Source organism: Camelus dromedarius, chromosome 6, assembly GCF_036321535.1.
Source record: "Camelus dromedarius isolate mCamDro1 chromosome 6, mCamDro1.pat, whole genome shotgun sequence".
Lineage (NCBI taxonomy): Eukaryota > Metazoa > Chordata > Mammalia > Artiodactyla > Camelidae > Camelus > Camelus dromedarius.
This window is the reverse complement of record NC_087441.1, coordinates 36,008,587-36,026,971: the sequence shown is the minus strand read 5'-3', so window position 1 is coordinate 36,026,971 and position 18,385 is coordinate 36,008,587. Positions and strand designations below refer to the sequence as shown.

The following is an 18,385-nucleotide window of genomic DNA, read 5'->3' as shown; positions in this document are numbered from 1 at the left end:
TAGCATTTGTGGTAGGAGAAGGGTTATTCATTCATTAACTAATTCAACCAAGCTATCAAGCATCTGCTCTGTGCTGGCAACATGATTAGTCTAGTTAACTGGCCCAAATGGTTTTATACTCATGTTTTACCAAACTATCAAGGAATAATGCCCATCTCATACCAACTTTTTAAGTAATGCAAAAGATACTCAACTCTATGAGGTAATCTGATTTTGATGACAAAAATGAAAACAGTTCTATTTTATCAAAATTATTAAACCTTTGTTTCTAAGACATTAATGTAAGATGTTGAGGGAACCTCCTTTTCCCCTACATCAAGTTTACACATGGAGCACATTCCCCAGTTTAACAAACACTGCTTGCCTCTCTCTACTTAATCATTCACTCCTCCCCATTAAAGGAAGGGACTCAGGAGGTTTGTAAGATGACCTAACTATGCTTGGCTAGGCAATGCCTCTCTACAGTCCACCACTTCTTTGGGATCCACGTACCTGTAGGAAACACACAATCTGATCTATTCTACTAGACATTTAAGTGATTAAGTGAGGGTGAGGGAAGCCTATGGCTGTCCACTATAATTGTGACAGAAGGGTTAATCTAATTCTTCTGATCTTACAAAGCCTATGTTATTTAGCGTTTTGATTTGCTTGATTTATCTCTATTAATTGGTTCACAACACAGGAGGGAAGGAGTGACATAATTAGTTCCTCACACTCAAACATCAGAATCTAAAAATATTACTGACAGTAAAATGTGTTAAATACATTAATCATGTTCCCTCTCACTTGTAGCATACTGACCACACTATTTCTTCTGCGCAAAATAATGTTCTCCCCTTTATAGACAGTTAATATCCATGTATTCATTTTAACTTAGTTTAATGACAACTTCTTATGGAAAGATTTCCCTCACAAGTTAGTGCCCAAAGTATCCTATATGACTCTTATCACAAATTTAGCATACTATGTTGCCACATTGCATTTACTTATTTGTATATGACACTACACAGTAAGTTCTCTAAAGAATATAGGTATCCTCAGAACTTGGCAAAACAGTTGGTCCAATAGACAGCTGAATGAATGAATAGAAAATGAATGAAAATGAAAAATGATAAATTACAGATCAAAGAAACCATACTGAAAAACTAACTCAAAAATGAATTGCAGCAATGTTTTTACTCACCCTCTCATGCAAAGGAAAAAAAAAAAAAAGGAAGTTGATTCAAGTTTGACAACTATATCAGGAAAAAAAAGCTATAGCTGAGTTTTAGAAAATTAACTCCTTGTTGAATCATTACACCATTAAGGAAATGCAAAAGGCTTTGTTTGTTTGACTGGCTTTTTTTTTAAGTTAAACTATGCCTATCTTTTTGCCTACCTAAAAAAAATGTTAATTTTTGAATTCCTCTTAACTAACTATCACTTAAAGTTCTAATTATTATCTTTGTAGATTATGCCAGCACTCAATTAAGAGACTCCAGGAGCATGGCACCAGATCTTAATTTAAATATATATATATGTATTCCCTATTAATCTGACTTCATATCCTATTGATATGAGAACATTAGTGTAAAAAAAATGGAAACATCTAATTAAAAATTAGTATAAATACTGATTTAAATAATTCTCCAATGCCAAAATCTAATTAAAATGCACTCCCACACATTGACTTCATTGACATTTGAAAACATTCCACTTCTACTAAATTCTCTAGTTAGATTTCTCAGTTTAGTATTTGGTAATTCTCCAATTTTTCTGGAAACACTTCATGTCACATTATATTTTCCTAACCCAAAATAAAGGTTGCAGTATAATAAATATTGCTATGCTTTTCCTTTGAAAGACACAAGAATATAGGATTTCTAAAGTTCCTCCTAGATGTAATTTTCCTTCATCCTATATGTATACATTTAGCTTCCAGAAAATGTTTTTGCCAAAATATTCTATTACATTTTCATCTTAAAATTATTTCAGCAAATGTAAAAAAACAGATGAGCTTAAGTCATTGTACTTACATGTTTTGGGATTCCTGGCTTACTGAAGAAATAGAATCAGAACCCTCTACTGGAGTAGGAATTCTTTCTGATAGCAAACTTGTCTAAAATATAACAAATTAACATTTTTTTTTTACTGATAGCATTACTCATAAGTTCTGATACCACATTTTTATATTTGATCCTTAATGTAACTAAAATTAAATTACTGCAAAATTTAAGTTATTTGGTTCTTAAATAGCATGTAAATTATTTCATAAATAAAGCATATAAATGGGGGGAAAAGACAGTTCACTGACTGTATTTGACTATTGCTACATTATGATCTCTAGGGTCCATAACGAAAATCCAGCTATCCGTAAAAATTGCTCAGAAATGAACTCAAAAGAGTCAGTCTATGCAAAGACAATTTATCTAAAGCTTCTCCTACAAGAAGTAGGGCCCAGTTAGGTCATAGAGTTTTGTCCTACAGGGAGGGGATGCAGTAAAGTCATGCTTTGCTAAATAAGAAAGCATTATGTCCCCTGGAGTACTGTGGTGCCAAAGAGGTCATATTTGTTCCAGTAAATTATTTTAACTGCAGTATGATACTACAATAATAACCATATTTGAAAAAAAGATTTCCCAGGAAGAAAAAAGAAGCTTGAAAATACTTACCTTCTTCCATGCCTTCACTATAGATTCATGCAAACTATACGGAACTAACACCTGCAAGCCTTCACATGTACCATATATTTGACGACAAACAGAAGTAAAAGCTCCTTTAACCACAGGAAACATTTCCGATCCAGAGAAAATAGAAATATCTTCATCAAGAAGTTTTTTCGAAAACTGGGCAATTACATCAGCACCTGTAAGACTAAAAAATGATAGCTAAAGCAATTCCAAGGTTATATAAATCATTACTTAATAGAGCACTACCAAAAAGGCTAGCCTTGTCACAAACTCCTCATTTGCTTGGCTACCTTTTAGTCTTCCTGTAGCTCTTCTGACATGTCAGTATTCCTGTTCCCACTCCTGTGCAGATGTCCAACAATGAGAACAGTTTCAGTAGAAGAATGGAAAGAATATATCGACAGAAAAACAAAACAAAACAAAACAATACACTTAAAAGGTTATGGATGCCATAGGTGAAGGGCCACATGTAACTTCACTGATTCTATAATGAAAACATCATCCTGAGTTCTCCATTCTCAGCACTTGTTAATGGAACAGGGAATGTGTAACAACTCAGTTCTCCTATCTCAAAGGCTGGGACATTTTCGTAGCAGTGGATATGACAGATACCTTATGGTAGATAAGAAGGAATATAGTAAGAGTTTATAATGTGCCAGGCATTGCTCTATGTATTTTAGATGTATTAACTTATTTAATCCTTACAGGAATCCTATGAAATAGTTATACTATTCTTCAGTTTTTACACATAAGGCGTTAACTTGAGCTATATACCACATAGCTAGTAAGAGGTGAAGCCAGGACTCAAACCCCAGGCTATCTGATCCAGAACAATATATTTCTAATTAGTTTTTCTGGCTTTAAAAACAAAGCAAAAAACAGTAGGCAGTACATAGGATAGAGAACTTACTCTCCATGCATCTGTCATCCATCTTCAACAATTAAAAAAAGTGTGCAACCCAGTGTACAACTTTGATAAAAGGTTCCTATGTTACATGCCAATACTCCACCTAACAAAACTGTTGTTTAACATCATCTGATAGCCCATGTCAAAATTCTCCTGATTGCCTTAAAGTTGTTTTTTACAACATGTTTGTTCAAATCAGAATTCAAACAAGTTCCATAGAGTGCACTAGGTTATGATCATTAGGCCCGCTGTTTCTTCCTCCATGCCATTGATTTGTTGGAGAAACAGTTATTTCTCTTGTCCATGTTTTATTTAAATAACTGCTTCATGATAAATGACCACAGTATCATTTAATGTATTCCTCTAGTTCCCCGTATTTCCTATGAAGTGATAAATCTAAGACAATGGATCTAATTAAGCTCAATCTCTTACTTTTTTCCTGGCAAAATAACTTTATAAGTATTTCCTGCTGTGTACCTATTGCATCATATTATGAGGCACATATCTGGTTGTCTCAATTTTAGTGGTACCAAAAATTAATTGATCTGATAGTATAAGGCTAAATTCTCTAGTAGGAAGCCCTCCCCTAGCCTTTCATCTAATGGTTTTGGCATCAATTCATGATCATTTCCTAAATCTACTATTTCATTTGGGATTACCAAATGGTGATTTTCTTATTTTTCACTTATTAGGTAAATTTTTTCTAAGAACTTATACTTCAGTAACTTAAAGTAGTGTACACAGGAAAGGCTGGAAAAAATGCTTGAGTCTTTATCAATTTGCAAGTAAGAGGTTGGCCCCCTACAATCTCAATGGGTAACTGACAAGGTCTTTATTTTAGTTTCTTTTAAAACCCATGTATTTTTATATACTTTATATATTTCAATCCACTGCAGTCATTACTTTAATTCTTAAACTGCCCATCTTAAACCAGTAGGAGGTCCCTTCTGGTCGCTTGCAGATACTTTTGACACTAGCCCATTAGTCTCATAGATGATTTCCTTACTATCTAGAATGGTGAGATATTCCAGAATCACCTTGCACATTTCCTGGCCCAACCAAGAAACAGCTATTTCTTCAAGGCCCTCTGTCTCTTCTTTGAGCAAAAAGATATTTACAGACCACAATTTGGTGCCAGCTCATTGCTAAGGAGTTGTCATTACTTCCAGGGCTTTTCAATGGTAGTGCTAAGTAATGTGTAATTCAAGAAAAATAAGTTCATACTTATATTTCTATTATGAACTTAAAAATTCAACTTCTTTAATTTTATACTCTCATTTATGTTCTATTATGTTGAATTCTCAGTACCTTATGATGACAATTACTTATTTGCTTTATCTTAGACATAGTTTCAATTACTGAATGCAGTTTAAGATTACTTTGAGGATTTTTTTTTTTGACCTTAGAATATATTCCACTAGAAACATTTAATCAAACTAGATCACTTAAGTGCTTCTTTTCTCTAGATGAGTATGTCACTAACTTGATTGGCAGTTAAGTTCACTTATTTCCCTTTGTTTGAATTTTTTTAAATTTGACTTTTTAACTTTAACATTTAGTATATAAACAGATATATGGTTCCAAAGTCAAACCTAAATACAATCAAGGAAGAGTCCCAGTTATGTTCTAACTATACCTGCCCACCCATGTTATTTTTTCCCTTCCTCTAAAACTACTACTTTTCAGTTTATCCTTTTATCATTCCCTTTTGGAAGAAAAAAGATGATTTTATTTATTCATATTCCTTTCTATTATACCAAAGGTAGCATTCTATAAACAGTCTTCCGTTTTGGTTTGTCACTTCATATATCCTAATGATAACTCTGCAGCAGTACATAAAAAAACTCCTCATTCTCTCTTTACAGCTTCTAAGTATAAACATAATTTATTCTTTGTATAAACATAATTTAATCAGCCTCTGGTATTGGACATTTGTGATGTTTCTAGTCATTCACTAATATACTCATAAACTCTTTTTTACTTTAACATTTATTTATGTATTTATTTATTTGAAGTACAGTCAGTTACAATGTGTATAATATAGTCAAACTCTTAACCATTGCACAATGAGGATTCAGAAGATATTCTAACATTTTACGTCTTAGCTATTTAACTGCAATGTGAGGGAAACTCTTTAAAAAAGGAAAAAGAAACCTAGAAATCATAAGGATAATGATTGGGAAAAACTGGACTGCAAACAATTAAATGATGTCTAAATAGCAAAAAAAAATAAAGAAGTGATGGACAATAAAAGGAAACCCTAGAACTCATGACAAAATTCCTAATTTTAAAGGAAATGTTATATGAGAAAAAAAGATTTCCAGGTTAAATATGTCAGATTGAACACATACATTCACATCTGCTCTCTCCTGAAGTATTAAAACAAAAAAGTAAACAAAATTATCAGAAGGCTCTTGGAGGCATCAAGGACAAGGAGAAAAGAAAGGATATGATAGTAACAGTTTTGGAACCTAGGGAAAAAAAAAACCCAATTATTTCAGGACCTGGAAAAACTGAATGATCAGCCACAGTATGGAAAACAGAATCAAGAGTAGTTCACAGAACCTCTCAAAAAACTCAAATTGGTGGCACAAAAAAATATCTGGAAATAGAAAGAGACACCTGGAAGTCAGTTTAAGGACTTTGACCTCCAGATTCCTTTCCACATTCCACGTAGCCACCCCAGTGTACTCTTGGAAGATAGGCAGAGATTAAAAATGATAGCAGGCACCACAGGATTAAATCAGTTTATTTACTAAAGCTTGAGACTCATCACTTTTTCCACTCAGTGGTCTTCTCCCACTAGGCTTATACTCTTCAGGAAGCTAACTAAGAAGAGTCTCCTCTATGGAATCTGATCAGAATAAGACTAAAAGATACTGACACTGAGGTTCCCCAACAATCCCATGGCAAGTCCCTCTATAGCAAAGGCCATAAGTGACAAGTCCCACTTTCCTGCATGACTTTCAAGCAGCTTTTTACAATGTTTAATATATTCGAAGAAATCTAATTTTAAAAATCAGAGATCAAGAGAACAAATACAAAAGTCTATTTGAAAAGAAAAAAATGACATGAAAACTTCATTGAGGTAAAAAGGACTTATACTCATGAAACAAGAATAGGATGCTAGAGAACACTGACATAAACGGCAGCAATATTTTTTGGATCCATCTCCTAAAGTAAAGGAAATAAAAGGAAAAATAAACAAATGGGACCTATTAAACTTAAAAGTTTTTTGCATAGCAAAGGAAACCATCAACAAAATGATGACAACCTACTAAAGGGAAGAAGATATCGGCAAGTAATATAACCAATAGGGCGTTAATATCCAACTTATATGAACAGCTCATATAACATCAAAAAAGCAAACAGCCCAATTTAAAAACTGGGCTGAAGAACTTTCCAAAGAGGAAATGCAGATGGCCAACTGGCTCATAAAAAGATGCTCAGTGTTGCTAATCAGAAGGGAAATGCAAATCAAAACCACAATGAGGTTTCGCCTCAGAACTGTCAGAATCACTATCATCCAAAAGAACACAAGTAGCAAACGTTAGCAAGGATGTGGGAAAAAGGGACTCTCCAACACTGTTAGTGGAAACGTAAATTGGTGCAGCCACTGTGGAAGACAGTCTTTACTCTGGTATCAGGAATGCCCCCTGTATGATAGAAAACCCCCAGCAATACACTCAGTCTCAGAGAAAATCTGCCAATCAACTCACCACACTGGTCCACACAGAGCTGCCAAACAAAATCCTATTCAGGAAAGGTCTAGCTAGAACCTCTCAAACATATAAAAAAAAGTGTCAGAACCCTTATCTACATCCATTTTGTCTTAAATATGGACAGAACTAGCAACATGGAAAGCTGATCCCAAAGAGGAGAACTCAAGGAATAGAAAGGAACAGCTAACTACTGCGCTGACAGAGATTTAGGAAGACAGCACAGCTACTAAGCAGGAACAGAAGACCAGGAAAGCAGATCACACCACATGCTTACCTCAGCACCCTCCCCGACGAGCCCCAGAAAAACAGGGACCAAGATGTAAACCCACAAGGGAAAAGAAAAAAGAGTAGCCAAAAGATGTCAGCTGTGACTCAGAAGGTGGAAAGTAGCAGCCAGACATGTGGTAACTGAGGAACAGCCCAGGAAAAACACTCTCATGAACACAGACAAAAATCTTCAACAAATATTAGCAAATCAAATCTAACAATGTATAAAAAGAACTATATACCACAGCAAGCAGGATTTATTCTGGGTATGCAAGGCTAGTTCTATATTCAAAAAGTCAATTAATATAATCTATCACATCAAGAGGATAAAAGAACACTTATTGTGGTGTTATTTATGGAGGCAAAATCCTAGACACAACCTGATATCCATCAATGGGGAGAAGTTTGAATAAATTACGCTAAAGCCATATCAAAAGGTATTATGGAGCTATTAAAATGTTTCACTCTGTATTCACCTAGGAAGATGCCTAGTTACACACAAAACTGCAGAATAATATATATGATACCATTTTTGTAAAGAGAAAATAAAAGTTCAATGAATATGAACATGGACGGTTGATGTATCATAAAAAGGTGCAGAGAAAGTCTAGAAGCATAACCAAAATGTTCCCATTGGCTAAGCCAGGAGATGGAACTGAGGGTTAGAGAAGGAAAATGGGAAAGTAGTTAGCTTTTCCTTTGTGATTTCAAGGTAAACCATGTGTGGCTTCAGAAGTTCACAGAGTAAAGCCCAAGGGAGCAAAAAAGATCCCATGTAGAATAAACTCTCCTTATTTTGAAGTTACAGATCAAGACCTACTCCGCTTTATATAGGCCATAATCCTGGTTACTCCAACTTTCCACTCATCTAAAATGTTAGTGGCTGATCATAAAACCTAACTATATCTAGAATAGTTATCCAGATTGTCATTAACATACGACATGATTTTTTTTTTGGAAACTTTAAATCAGATTGAGAAAATATGCTAAAAAATTCCACAAATTATTCAAAACAAATACCTACCTTTTTCCTTCAGAAGAGTTCATATTTTCTCCATAAAGTAGTAAGATAAGTCCTTCTTCCACAGATGCAATTCTTGCCAAGATATCAGCTATATGAATTAAAGCTGTTTCAGAGCAATATGGAACAGCCTGTACAGTAAAGATATCATATAATTTTATGACATGCTAACATATCACAGACTAAATTCAAAGGCATGTAATAAAATGTAATAAAGTTGTATTAGCACAACAAAAAAGAAAGTTAATGATTGTTTGGCTGTGCAATAATATGTCTGAATTAAATGTGTCATTAGCTTATATTCTCATACCAGCATAGCTGATAAGGATAATACATACACACTTTTTACCCAAACCAGTTATTGTTTATTAGGACAGTCAAGAGAATTGCTGCTACTGTTTTATATGTATATAATTCTGCAATAGTTCTCCTTTGCCCTTTACTTCTCACTCACTGGGTTCCTGTATAACCAATCTAATTTTATTACACATGGTATCTAACATACTACCTTCCTTTGTAAGGGATATCATCCCGTCCTAGACCTCATTGGGTCATGAGTTGTAGGTGTGACTAAGGACAGCTAATTCATGGGATGGACAATAGCCAATGATGCCATCTAATAAAACATAGCCTGGACCAATCATATTTCCTCACTCTTGATTTTTAAAAGTACTAAAAATATCTTTATCAGTATACAGCAAATTAGTACAAAGCAAATACTAAAAACCGAAGTGTCATGCTCACATTGGAGCCCATCTAGAAAAAAGCTCCTGTTCTTTCTAGGGCCTACATACATACCCATACCTACATGCATGCACATTTTCTCTACAATAATTTTGAATGTCTATACATTGCAACCAATACATTCTCATAAATTCAATGGATTAGCTTAACTAATGAGGAATCAGGTATACTCACCTGAAGAATTCCTAATTAGACAACTTAATGTCTAATGTATTACTTTTACACTAAATATCTTTCTTAAAAGAACTTCTCTGCTTAGAGTACTTTCCTTCTCTCATACACATTTTTTTAAACTCAGTTTCTTATTTTCAATATTTTATTTGTTTAATAGTCTATCTTTGCAAATAGAGTAGGCTCCTTAAAAAGCAATGAACATGTCTTAGTCACTTCTGTATTTCAACTACTCAGCCAGAACAAATGATGTAGCAATGGCTCAGTGCCTCAGCAAGGTGCTTCTTTCAGCCTCAGTTGTTGAGGATTAAATTATATAATGTAAGGGAATATATTGTACAAACTGTAAAGAGAGATATGTATGTTTAGAACTGGGGTATTTATAAGTTTTTCTAAATACTAGTTCTTCATATAAAACAGAGCTGGCTCTGCAGGAAAGTATTTCCAAAGGCTATACAGTTGCCATTAAAACAAACAACAAAATATTCATAAGACTTACTGCATTTGCAAGACAAATAGCTTCTTTTTTTTTTTTTTTTGCCAAACAGGTTCTTAATAACATCAGTCTTTATAATCAGATCTAAGCCTAACCAGAAAAAATTTACGATATTATATGTACTTTTCCCCCACACTATCATAACTAAGAATAACTGACTGTATAAACTAAGATTTAATAATAAATACGAATCTTTGTCAGCATAAAATACATTTATATGGAAAATGGTATAATACTTCAAACATCAAATTTAGAAATAAAGTCCCATTGAATATTCACTAATACCCAATTAAGAGATTCTATTACCAACCTTAGTTCCTTTCATTAAGTTATGGATAGGCTGAAGAAGCGCCTCAATCACAGTGTTGTTATATAAGCATTCAATTGCACATTCTTTTTGATCACAGAGTATACGCAGAACTTCAGTTACCATACTTGCAGGAGAATAATTCTCTGATAAAAAGGAAGTATTTTTTAAAAATTAAAACTGAAGACATTGCTTAATGTATCTTTTGTTTCTGTATCAGCTATTGCTGTTCCAAAAAGCTCATCAAGGATAACTAAAAGTTTAAAACTCACACAACTCAATGCCCAAAGGATGATGTATTACCAAATTATAACCTGAAACTTAAGGTATCTTTAAGAGTTAATAAAGAGTAAATGGCAATAAATATAAATACCAAAAGACAGCATAAGATCATTTGCTATTTGACATTAAAGCACTGCTTGATTGATTGACACAACATTGTAAACTGACTATACTTCAATTAAAAAAAAAAAAAGCCCTGCTTGACAGTGAAGATGTGGTTTGAAGTAAATTCACAACTTCTCCTCTCCTACTAAGATAAGTTGTGAATTTGCCTCAAACAATTTACTTATTAAATTCACTTTTCTTCTTTTTATTAAGAAAGTGTATTTAGGTGTTAAGCCTGGTAGAAAATTAAAGTCATTAAGACAAAACTAAAGCCAAAATAGAAGGCAGAGGGGAAAGTTTCATGGAGACTAGTACACTTCTTATGCTACCATAAAACCAATGAAATGAATGAGCATTTTTAAGACTTTGTTTTAAAATACATACAGGAAAACAAAAATACAAATAAACACAACATTGGGAATAGTCCCTAAAATAAATGTGGCATTTTTAGTTTCATAAATTAACATTTTCAGATTTTTGACCTCTTAACATACTAAATAAAATAACATTTTACATGAAGGAATTAAGAAAACAAAAGTTAGTAATATAAGGTTGTCCTAGTAAGATGCAATACTAAAACTAAAGATCTTAATTTATGTTACAATATTCTGTAATCCATGAATACACTAAGTAGATACTTGACAAAAAGGAAATGGACAAATTTCAGTGACTGTTTATAACCAGTTCCAAATAAGAAACTCTGTTTGCAATGAGAGATTACTGATGAGTATCTAACCATTATTCACTCATTCATCCAACATTCTGATACTTTTGAGTACTCTGTTGTAAACACTCTGTTAGGCACTATAGATAGAGAAGTAAATAGGATAAACAGTCCATGAGATGGTAAACCAAGACATTACCAATTGGAACAAAGAATAATTTTTTTCATAAAGGAAGTATAGTATGTTGTAGGAGCACATAACAGGGGTACTTAACCTAGTACTTTACAAAGGTAAATACCTTTTAAAGGCAGAGAAAATAATGAGAACAATTGTTGGGAAGAAAAGGCTGTTAGAATTGCATGGATAAAACCTACCAATTGATAGATGTATTACAGCACTAATGTATGGCTCAAATAACTTTTTTTCTGTGATTCACCTGAATTCCTCAAGTTCGTACCAGCATTTCTACGGTAACTTTTAATGTTTAAATCTGGGGGGTGTTTTGTTACTAAGTATTTTACTTTGAAAACTTAAACTTTTTCCTTTGAATATTAATGAAAATTATCTTTTAAATGTTAATGTCCTTAAAACTTTTATAAGTCAGTCAATAGTTGTAAGACTAAAAAGTACTTTATTGAAAAAACATGAAGTTTTCTTTTTGCTTCATTCTTCAATAAAAGACAACCCTGAAATTAAGTTTTGGATGTTAGCTGAAACAACCAAGCTAATCAAAACATCCAGGAAAGTATAAAAGAAAAAAAATAGCAGCAAAGAATACATTAGTACCTATCAAACTTCTTTTAATGTCATTTAGGAACATCTCAATCTTAATAAACATTAAAATTCTCAGCAAAACCGGTTCTAAATAAAAAGGTACACCTTAAACAACAATGAATAAAATTAAATTTCATGGTTTACTTCTAGGATCAATTTAATTCCTTATGAATAATGCCACATATTAATGAAACCTCTTTTAACAAACTAGGTCACTCAAAACATTCAGAAAATAGAATATTTTTAGTATTTCTCCATTTATAATAGAAGCAGAATTACCTAAATGTACAGATGATGTCATCTTTGGACAACTCGGTGAGTAATAGATAAGCTGGGTAAACAGAACCAGCAGATCCGTAAGGGTTACCAAATCTTCAAAAAGGAAGGAAAAAAAGTTACATTCTAGCATGTGTACAACTTAGAAAAACTTAACAGAGCTTCCATCCTCCTATATTAGTTTCCGTAGAGACTGTGGTACAATTAGGGTGAAGGGGGCTATAATAAAAGACAGAAGATTCCCGAAGAACAAATCAGAGATAGTTAAAAGACAGTAAGGCAAGTGACGCAACAGGTGCTATGTAAAGATGTAGTTTTACCATGTATTTTTACCATGTACTGGTTTTTAGTAACCAGTCACTTAAGATAAACCTACCTTAGGAACATCTATGAATCTGATCAGGGCTGTTTGACTTTATTCAATGAGAAACAGTAAAATTCAGCTTAATATGTTGGTCCAGCTCACTCATCCATATAGGACTGTAGAACAGAGGTCAGCAAACTTTTTCTTAATCAGATAGTGAACAGTGTAGGCTTTGTGGCCAAACGGTCTCTTTCACAAATACTCAACCCTGCTGTTGAAGCACTAAGGTAGCAATAGACAAGGTGCGAGTGAATGAGTGTGGCTGTTTTCCAATAAAAGTTTATGTATGCTAAAATTTGATTTTTATATATTTTTCATGTCACATAAGTTTTTCCCAATAATTTAAGAACATACAAGCCAATCTTATAAGCCATACAGAATAGTGTATCAGATTTGGCCTGTAGGCTGTAGTTTATCAACACCTGCTATAGAAGCTTACATAAAAAATCTCTGGTGAGGGCACATGTGAAACTTAAAAGTGAATGCTGACCTACTAACACAGTAGAATAGACCTCTCAAGTTTTGAGATGACCAGTTATCTGATAGGCCAAATGTAGGTGTCAAAAGTCAATTAAAGTGCTAAATAAGTTAGATGATAGACATATAAATTTAAGTTGAATACCTGAAACATCACAAGTGTATGTTAATCTTTCTATTTCTATAAAGTTCAGAATAACCCATAAGATGGTAGCTCTTTTCTTGAAAGCCATTTCTCTGAGTGCCCATTACACCTAGGATTATGTGGCAGTACCATGGGAAATAAAAATACCTAAAACACTTTTTCTCTAGGAGCCCACAATCAACTTAACCAAGGAGATAAGGTTTAAGTAAAACTAGGAAACAGTATAAAATGTTCAAAATGAAGACGCTTTATAACAGGACTGGGAAACTAGAGCCATCATATCCTGGTTTCGTAAGGTTTACAAGCTAAGAATGGTTTTTCCATTTTTAAAAGATATGTGAGGGGAGAAGGGTATAGCTCAGTGGTAGAGTGCATGCTTAGCATGCATGAGGTTCTGGTTCAATCCCCAGTACTTCCATCAAGTAAATCAATAAGTAAACTTAATAACCTCCCCTCTCAAAAAAAAAGAAAAAAGTGTATAATGTATCAGGGTCCTCAAGACCATGGCCAGATTCACTGATTCCCGAGGAAAACTAATAAAGTTGAACACATAATAGTACTCTCAACTATGATTTATTACAACAAAAGGATGCAAAGCAAAAATCAAAGGGAAAAGACATGTAAGGTAAAGTCCAGAGCAAACCAGGTAACACTATCCAAGGGTCCTCTTCCAGAAGAATCACATGTGACAACACATGTGAAATGTTATCTACCAAGGAAGCTCACTAGAGACTCAACGTGCGAAGTTTTTACTGGAGGCTGATCATGTAAGCACCCTCTAGCCAACAAACACCAGAATTTCAGACTCCCAGAAGGAAAGCAGCTTTTCAGCATAAAATACATTATTTGTATTAACATTTTAAGCACAGTGAGCCACTCTTACTAGTTCTGGCAATAGTGAAAAATCCAAGTTCCTAGATGTCAACCAAGGTCCAACCCTGCAAGCAGGCCTTTCTAAACAGTCTCTGACCTAATGTGTTAACTTTTTTGCACACATGCATATGCATGCATGAACCTACACACACACACACAGAATATGCAACAGAGACAGTGAGTGGCCCAAAAAGCCCAAAACATCTACTTTCTGGCACTTTTACAAAAAGTTTGCTGATCTCTACACTACATTCCTAACATAGACAAAGTTTTAACGGAGGTAAGGAAAAGAAGTAACAGCATGTGAAGTTTGAAGGAGAAAACTTTAAAAGTGGGAATTATGGCAACAATAATATAATAACATATCAAATGATAAAGGGCTTTGAAGTTTATAAATCACTATTCCCAACCTCATCTCTTTGATCATCTCAAAAATTCCCTGAGTCCAGCAATGATATTATTCTATTCTTACAGATAAAGAAATTGAAACAATTAAGTGATTTGCCCAAAAGATCACAGCTAGTGTTTAGGGGAACCAGGACTTTGACAAGGACTTCCAGATCTAGCTCCAGTATGTCTAGGATTTGGAAAGGCAGAGGGAAAATATGGAAAATATTAAAGGCAGGGAAAATAGAAAGAATATACATGTAGGAAGAAGTACATAACTGAAAAAAATTTGAAGTACACTCTTCAAGGTATGTAAAAGCCTGTCAGCAGACCAAAAGGTATATACTGCTTAGTACCCTAGGAGAGACCAAGCCAAACCTCCATCTTTAATAATCCACAGCACAAATTTTACCATACCTGAACACACTCACGTCTCCTAATTGCACTTACCTTTCCTATTCTTCAGCTTTATAGGAAATAACTTCCTGCCTTGTGTATAGATCAATAATCTTCCTAAAAGGCACAGTGAGTGAATGAAATAAATATACTGTAATTCTTGTCCTGAGTAGTAGAAAGTTTTCTGCTTGTTCCCTTAAAAGAGAAACAATTACATTTATTTTAATGGCATTATATTTTATAGTACCTGTCTTCATTCCCTTCTGAACATTAAACAAGGCTGCCGTCTGTAATGGAGACACTTGGTATAAAAAAAAAATACTTTACTGCTTCCCAAGATACTTCAACACACCTAAATCTCTGTTGAAAAGCATTCATTGTAAAATTTAATAAGCCTCAGAAAAGTGTAATAGGCATACAGTGTTCATTCTAAAACAAATACTGTAAGATTGTTAGTTACTTGTCATCGCAAAGAAGGACTTCAATTTAAGGAGGAAAGGAAGTCAATGGAAAACATTAGTTACTGCCTAATTCTACCAGTTAAAAGCCAGTACTACAAAAGATCATATTTATAACCATGTTTACAAATGAAATTAGAATCTCTAAAATATACACACCTTCTAATATACATCATTCATTCACTCATTCATCTGTACATTCAAGATCTACTGAGTACCTATCTTGTATAAGACCCTGAACTATTTACTGGTGTCAAAAACCAAGAAGCATGAAATTCAGAGTATAGCAAATAGTCTGTTATGAAGAGAGTATGGGAGGGATAAGTAGGAAAAACAAGAGACTAGAGGGCAGCAGTGGCAGATCACAGAGGATTTAGCTGCAGAAGGAATATGGGCTTTATTATAGAGGCAACTGGGATGTTATTAAAGGGTTTTAAGCAGGAAAAGTAATCAAATATGCATGTGGAAAACAGAGCAATAAAAATTCAGAGTAAGCAGAGCAGTTCTTTTGAAAATTTTAAAATAAAGTTTATTCTTTTACAGTAAGATTTATATTTGTGCTCAGGATTGTGACTAGGGGCCGTAGGAGCAGGGATAACAAAGGTATACAGGCACTGGTATGTCTTCTAAGAGAAGATTCACATTAATCAATAATAGACATAAGATTGGATAGAGATGTTAGGGCCAGATTAAGAAACATCTAGGATTATTTTAGCTCAGACTGAGGATAAGCAGAGAAGGATCACAAGGTGGGATGAAGTGTCTAGCAACAACAGTATTTTATAGAAATGTTCTTCCCTCTAAAATACATAAATGTCTGATACACTGTTCATCCTTTCCTCCTCTAGAGTGTTACTGCAGTATAACAGACGAGGACATACACCCTGGTTTGAACTGAAGAACTGCAGAAGGTAAGAATTACCATAATAATTTCAAGTGCAGAGCTGATATAAAAAGTCATCATTATGGTATAGCTTAAATTTGTGGAAAACATTTTACATTATCAAAAGCAATCTAATTTATCATGCTATTTAAAAATAAAAGATACTACTAAGTTATTTTTGATTAATAAAACGTATCATTTTTAAAATGTAACAGAACATAGTACTCACCATAAGGCTTTGAACGTCCCAAAGCCTCATCAGCTTTCATGGTTTCACACAACTCAAAGTACTGAACACACTGCTGAACTGCTGTAGTTATCTACCAAAATAATAACAGCTTATTAATTCTGGAAGTTTGCAGCCCACAAGTCCATGTATTAAAAGAAGTGAATCAAGGCTGCAAATATGCTGGGAAAGCACATAAGAAAAATACTGAGAATATTAGAATAGCACCTTTCCAGGCCATTGAAGCTCAGCCTCCCCAGCTACATTTTAAATTTAACTATGGCATCATTCTGGAAAACACTGAAAATACCTGTAGACCAACAAATACAGTATTGTTATAATGTTGGTGTCAAGATGAAAATGCACATGTACATTTTATAGTGAAATATGCAAAAATTCTGGCCATGACATTAAAAATTCTCTTGCTAGTATCCCCAGTTCCCTTGCCTAAGAGTCTTTTCTTTCTAACTTAGCCCGAGAAACATGAACTGGATCTGGCCTTTATTTCCATCTCAATTTACCAGAATTGCTAAAAACTGATATGGAAAAATCTCAATTCAAAGTTCAGATCTCCAACTACTATACCCAGTGATTCTCCAATAGTCTTTATTCTACCTCCTTCTCCCGTCCTCCACAAGCAGAGATCTCCCTTTCCTCTGCACCTACATACTTCCTGTAGATGCCCTCTCATTCTAACTCTCAAATAAAATATAGGCCATCTGTGAGATGAGGAATGATAATTGTTAGATTTGGTAATAAGGCTATTTTTGGTAACCTTGAAAAGATCAGTTTCAGGGAAGTTTGGGGAATAAAACCAAACTATAAGGAAAAGGAATAGGAACTAAAAAAGTAAAGGCTAGCTGTATAATTTTCATTTTCAGAAGGTTGGCCATGGGAAAAATTAATTAAAATAGGGGTGGGATCTTAGAGTCAAGAATGAATTCTTTTTCAGGTTAGAAGGGTATGGTTATGCTTAAGAATGAAGTAAACAGGTCAACTGGCACAGATGCAATTTAAAGCATCTAAGAACTCTTCGAAAAACATCATTACTTAATATTAGCTTTCAGGGAACTGATTTTCAGGAAATTTCCCTAATACTAATTCATATTTCTCTTAGCAATCTATGTCCAATCATATAAAATATGTGCAGTTTTCAAGTAGACTATGTGTTTTCCAATCTCTAAAGCCTTTAAACATGTTACTCCACGGCCCTGAAATACTTTCTCACCTTAATCACATCCCCCCACTTTTCCAGGATAACACCTATTCACTAATAAAAAATTCCCCACAATCCTCGGAAATGAGCAATTGTTCTACAGATAAAAACTAGAACCATATTTGTATATAACCATCGTATCAGGTATCTAGAACAAGTTTAAAACCTTGTAAATCAATACAATCAACAGATCTCAATGAATATACTTCTGAAGTAAACCAGTCAGTTAGCTCCTTGCTTCTAAAAGTCAGCCAACAACAGAAAAATTCTGCGAAATCTGCAGTTGGCATGAACTCACTCTCACCTCTGAGAGACCATCCATCCCTCAGTTCCAAGTTTTCCCAAAACCCTGTATTAACAATGTTTTGCCTAATTAAGCAATAGATTTAGCTTCATACATTGTTTCAGATACTGAACAGCAGCCTTAATCCTCAACAATTCTGCAGCTTCCATAAAGATTACCTTAAGGACTCTCACTTGGCATCACTCTACAGGATCCTCAAAGAAGAGTGTTCACTGGGCCCTGGAGTCCCAAACTTGATAGTCCTTCAGAT

At 34.0% G+C, this 18,385-nt stretch overlaps 1 protein-coding gene across 2 annotated transcripts in view; it reads right to left on the bottom strand.

Annotated features, from left to right (window-relative positions):
• The window catches only part of TBC1D32 (TBC1 domain family member 32), a 130,601-nt gene that overhangs the window by 81,332 nt on the left and 30,884 nt on the right, over positions 1 to 18,385 (bottom strand). For both annotated transcript variants that reach the window (XM_010979170.3, XM_031456232.2), the window contains 7 exons: positions 16,619 to 16,709; positions 15,103 to 15,243; positions 12,410 to 12,502; positions 10,308 to 10,450; positions 8,590 to 8,717; positions 2,652 to 2,853; positions 2,016 to 2,098 (listed from right to left, as the gene is read on the bottom strand). In XM_010979170.3, the coding sequence (XP_010977472.3) occupies positions 2,016 to 2,098; positions 2,652 to 2,853; positions 8,590 to 8,717; positions 10,308 to 10,450; positions 12,410 to 12,502; positions 15,103 to 15,243; positions 16,619 to 16,709 (881 nt within the window). The remainder of the gene's footprint in view (positions 1 to 2,015; positions 2,099 to 2,651; positions 2,854 to 8,589; positions 8,718 to 10,307; positions 10,451 to 12,409; positions 12,503 to 15,102; positions 15,244 to 16,618; positions 16,710 to 18,385) is intronic.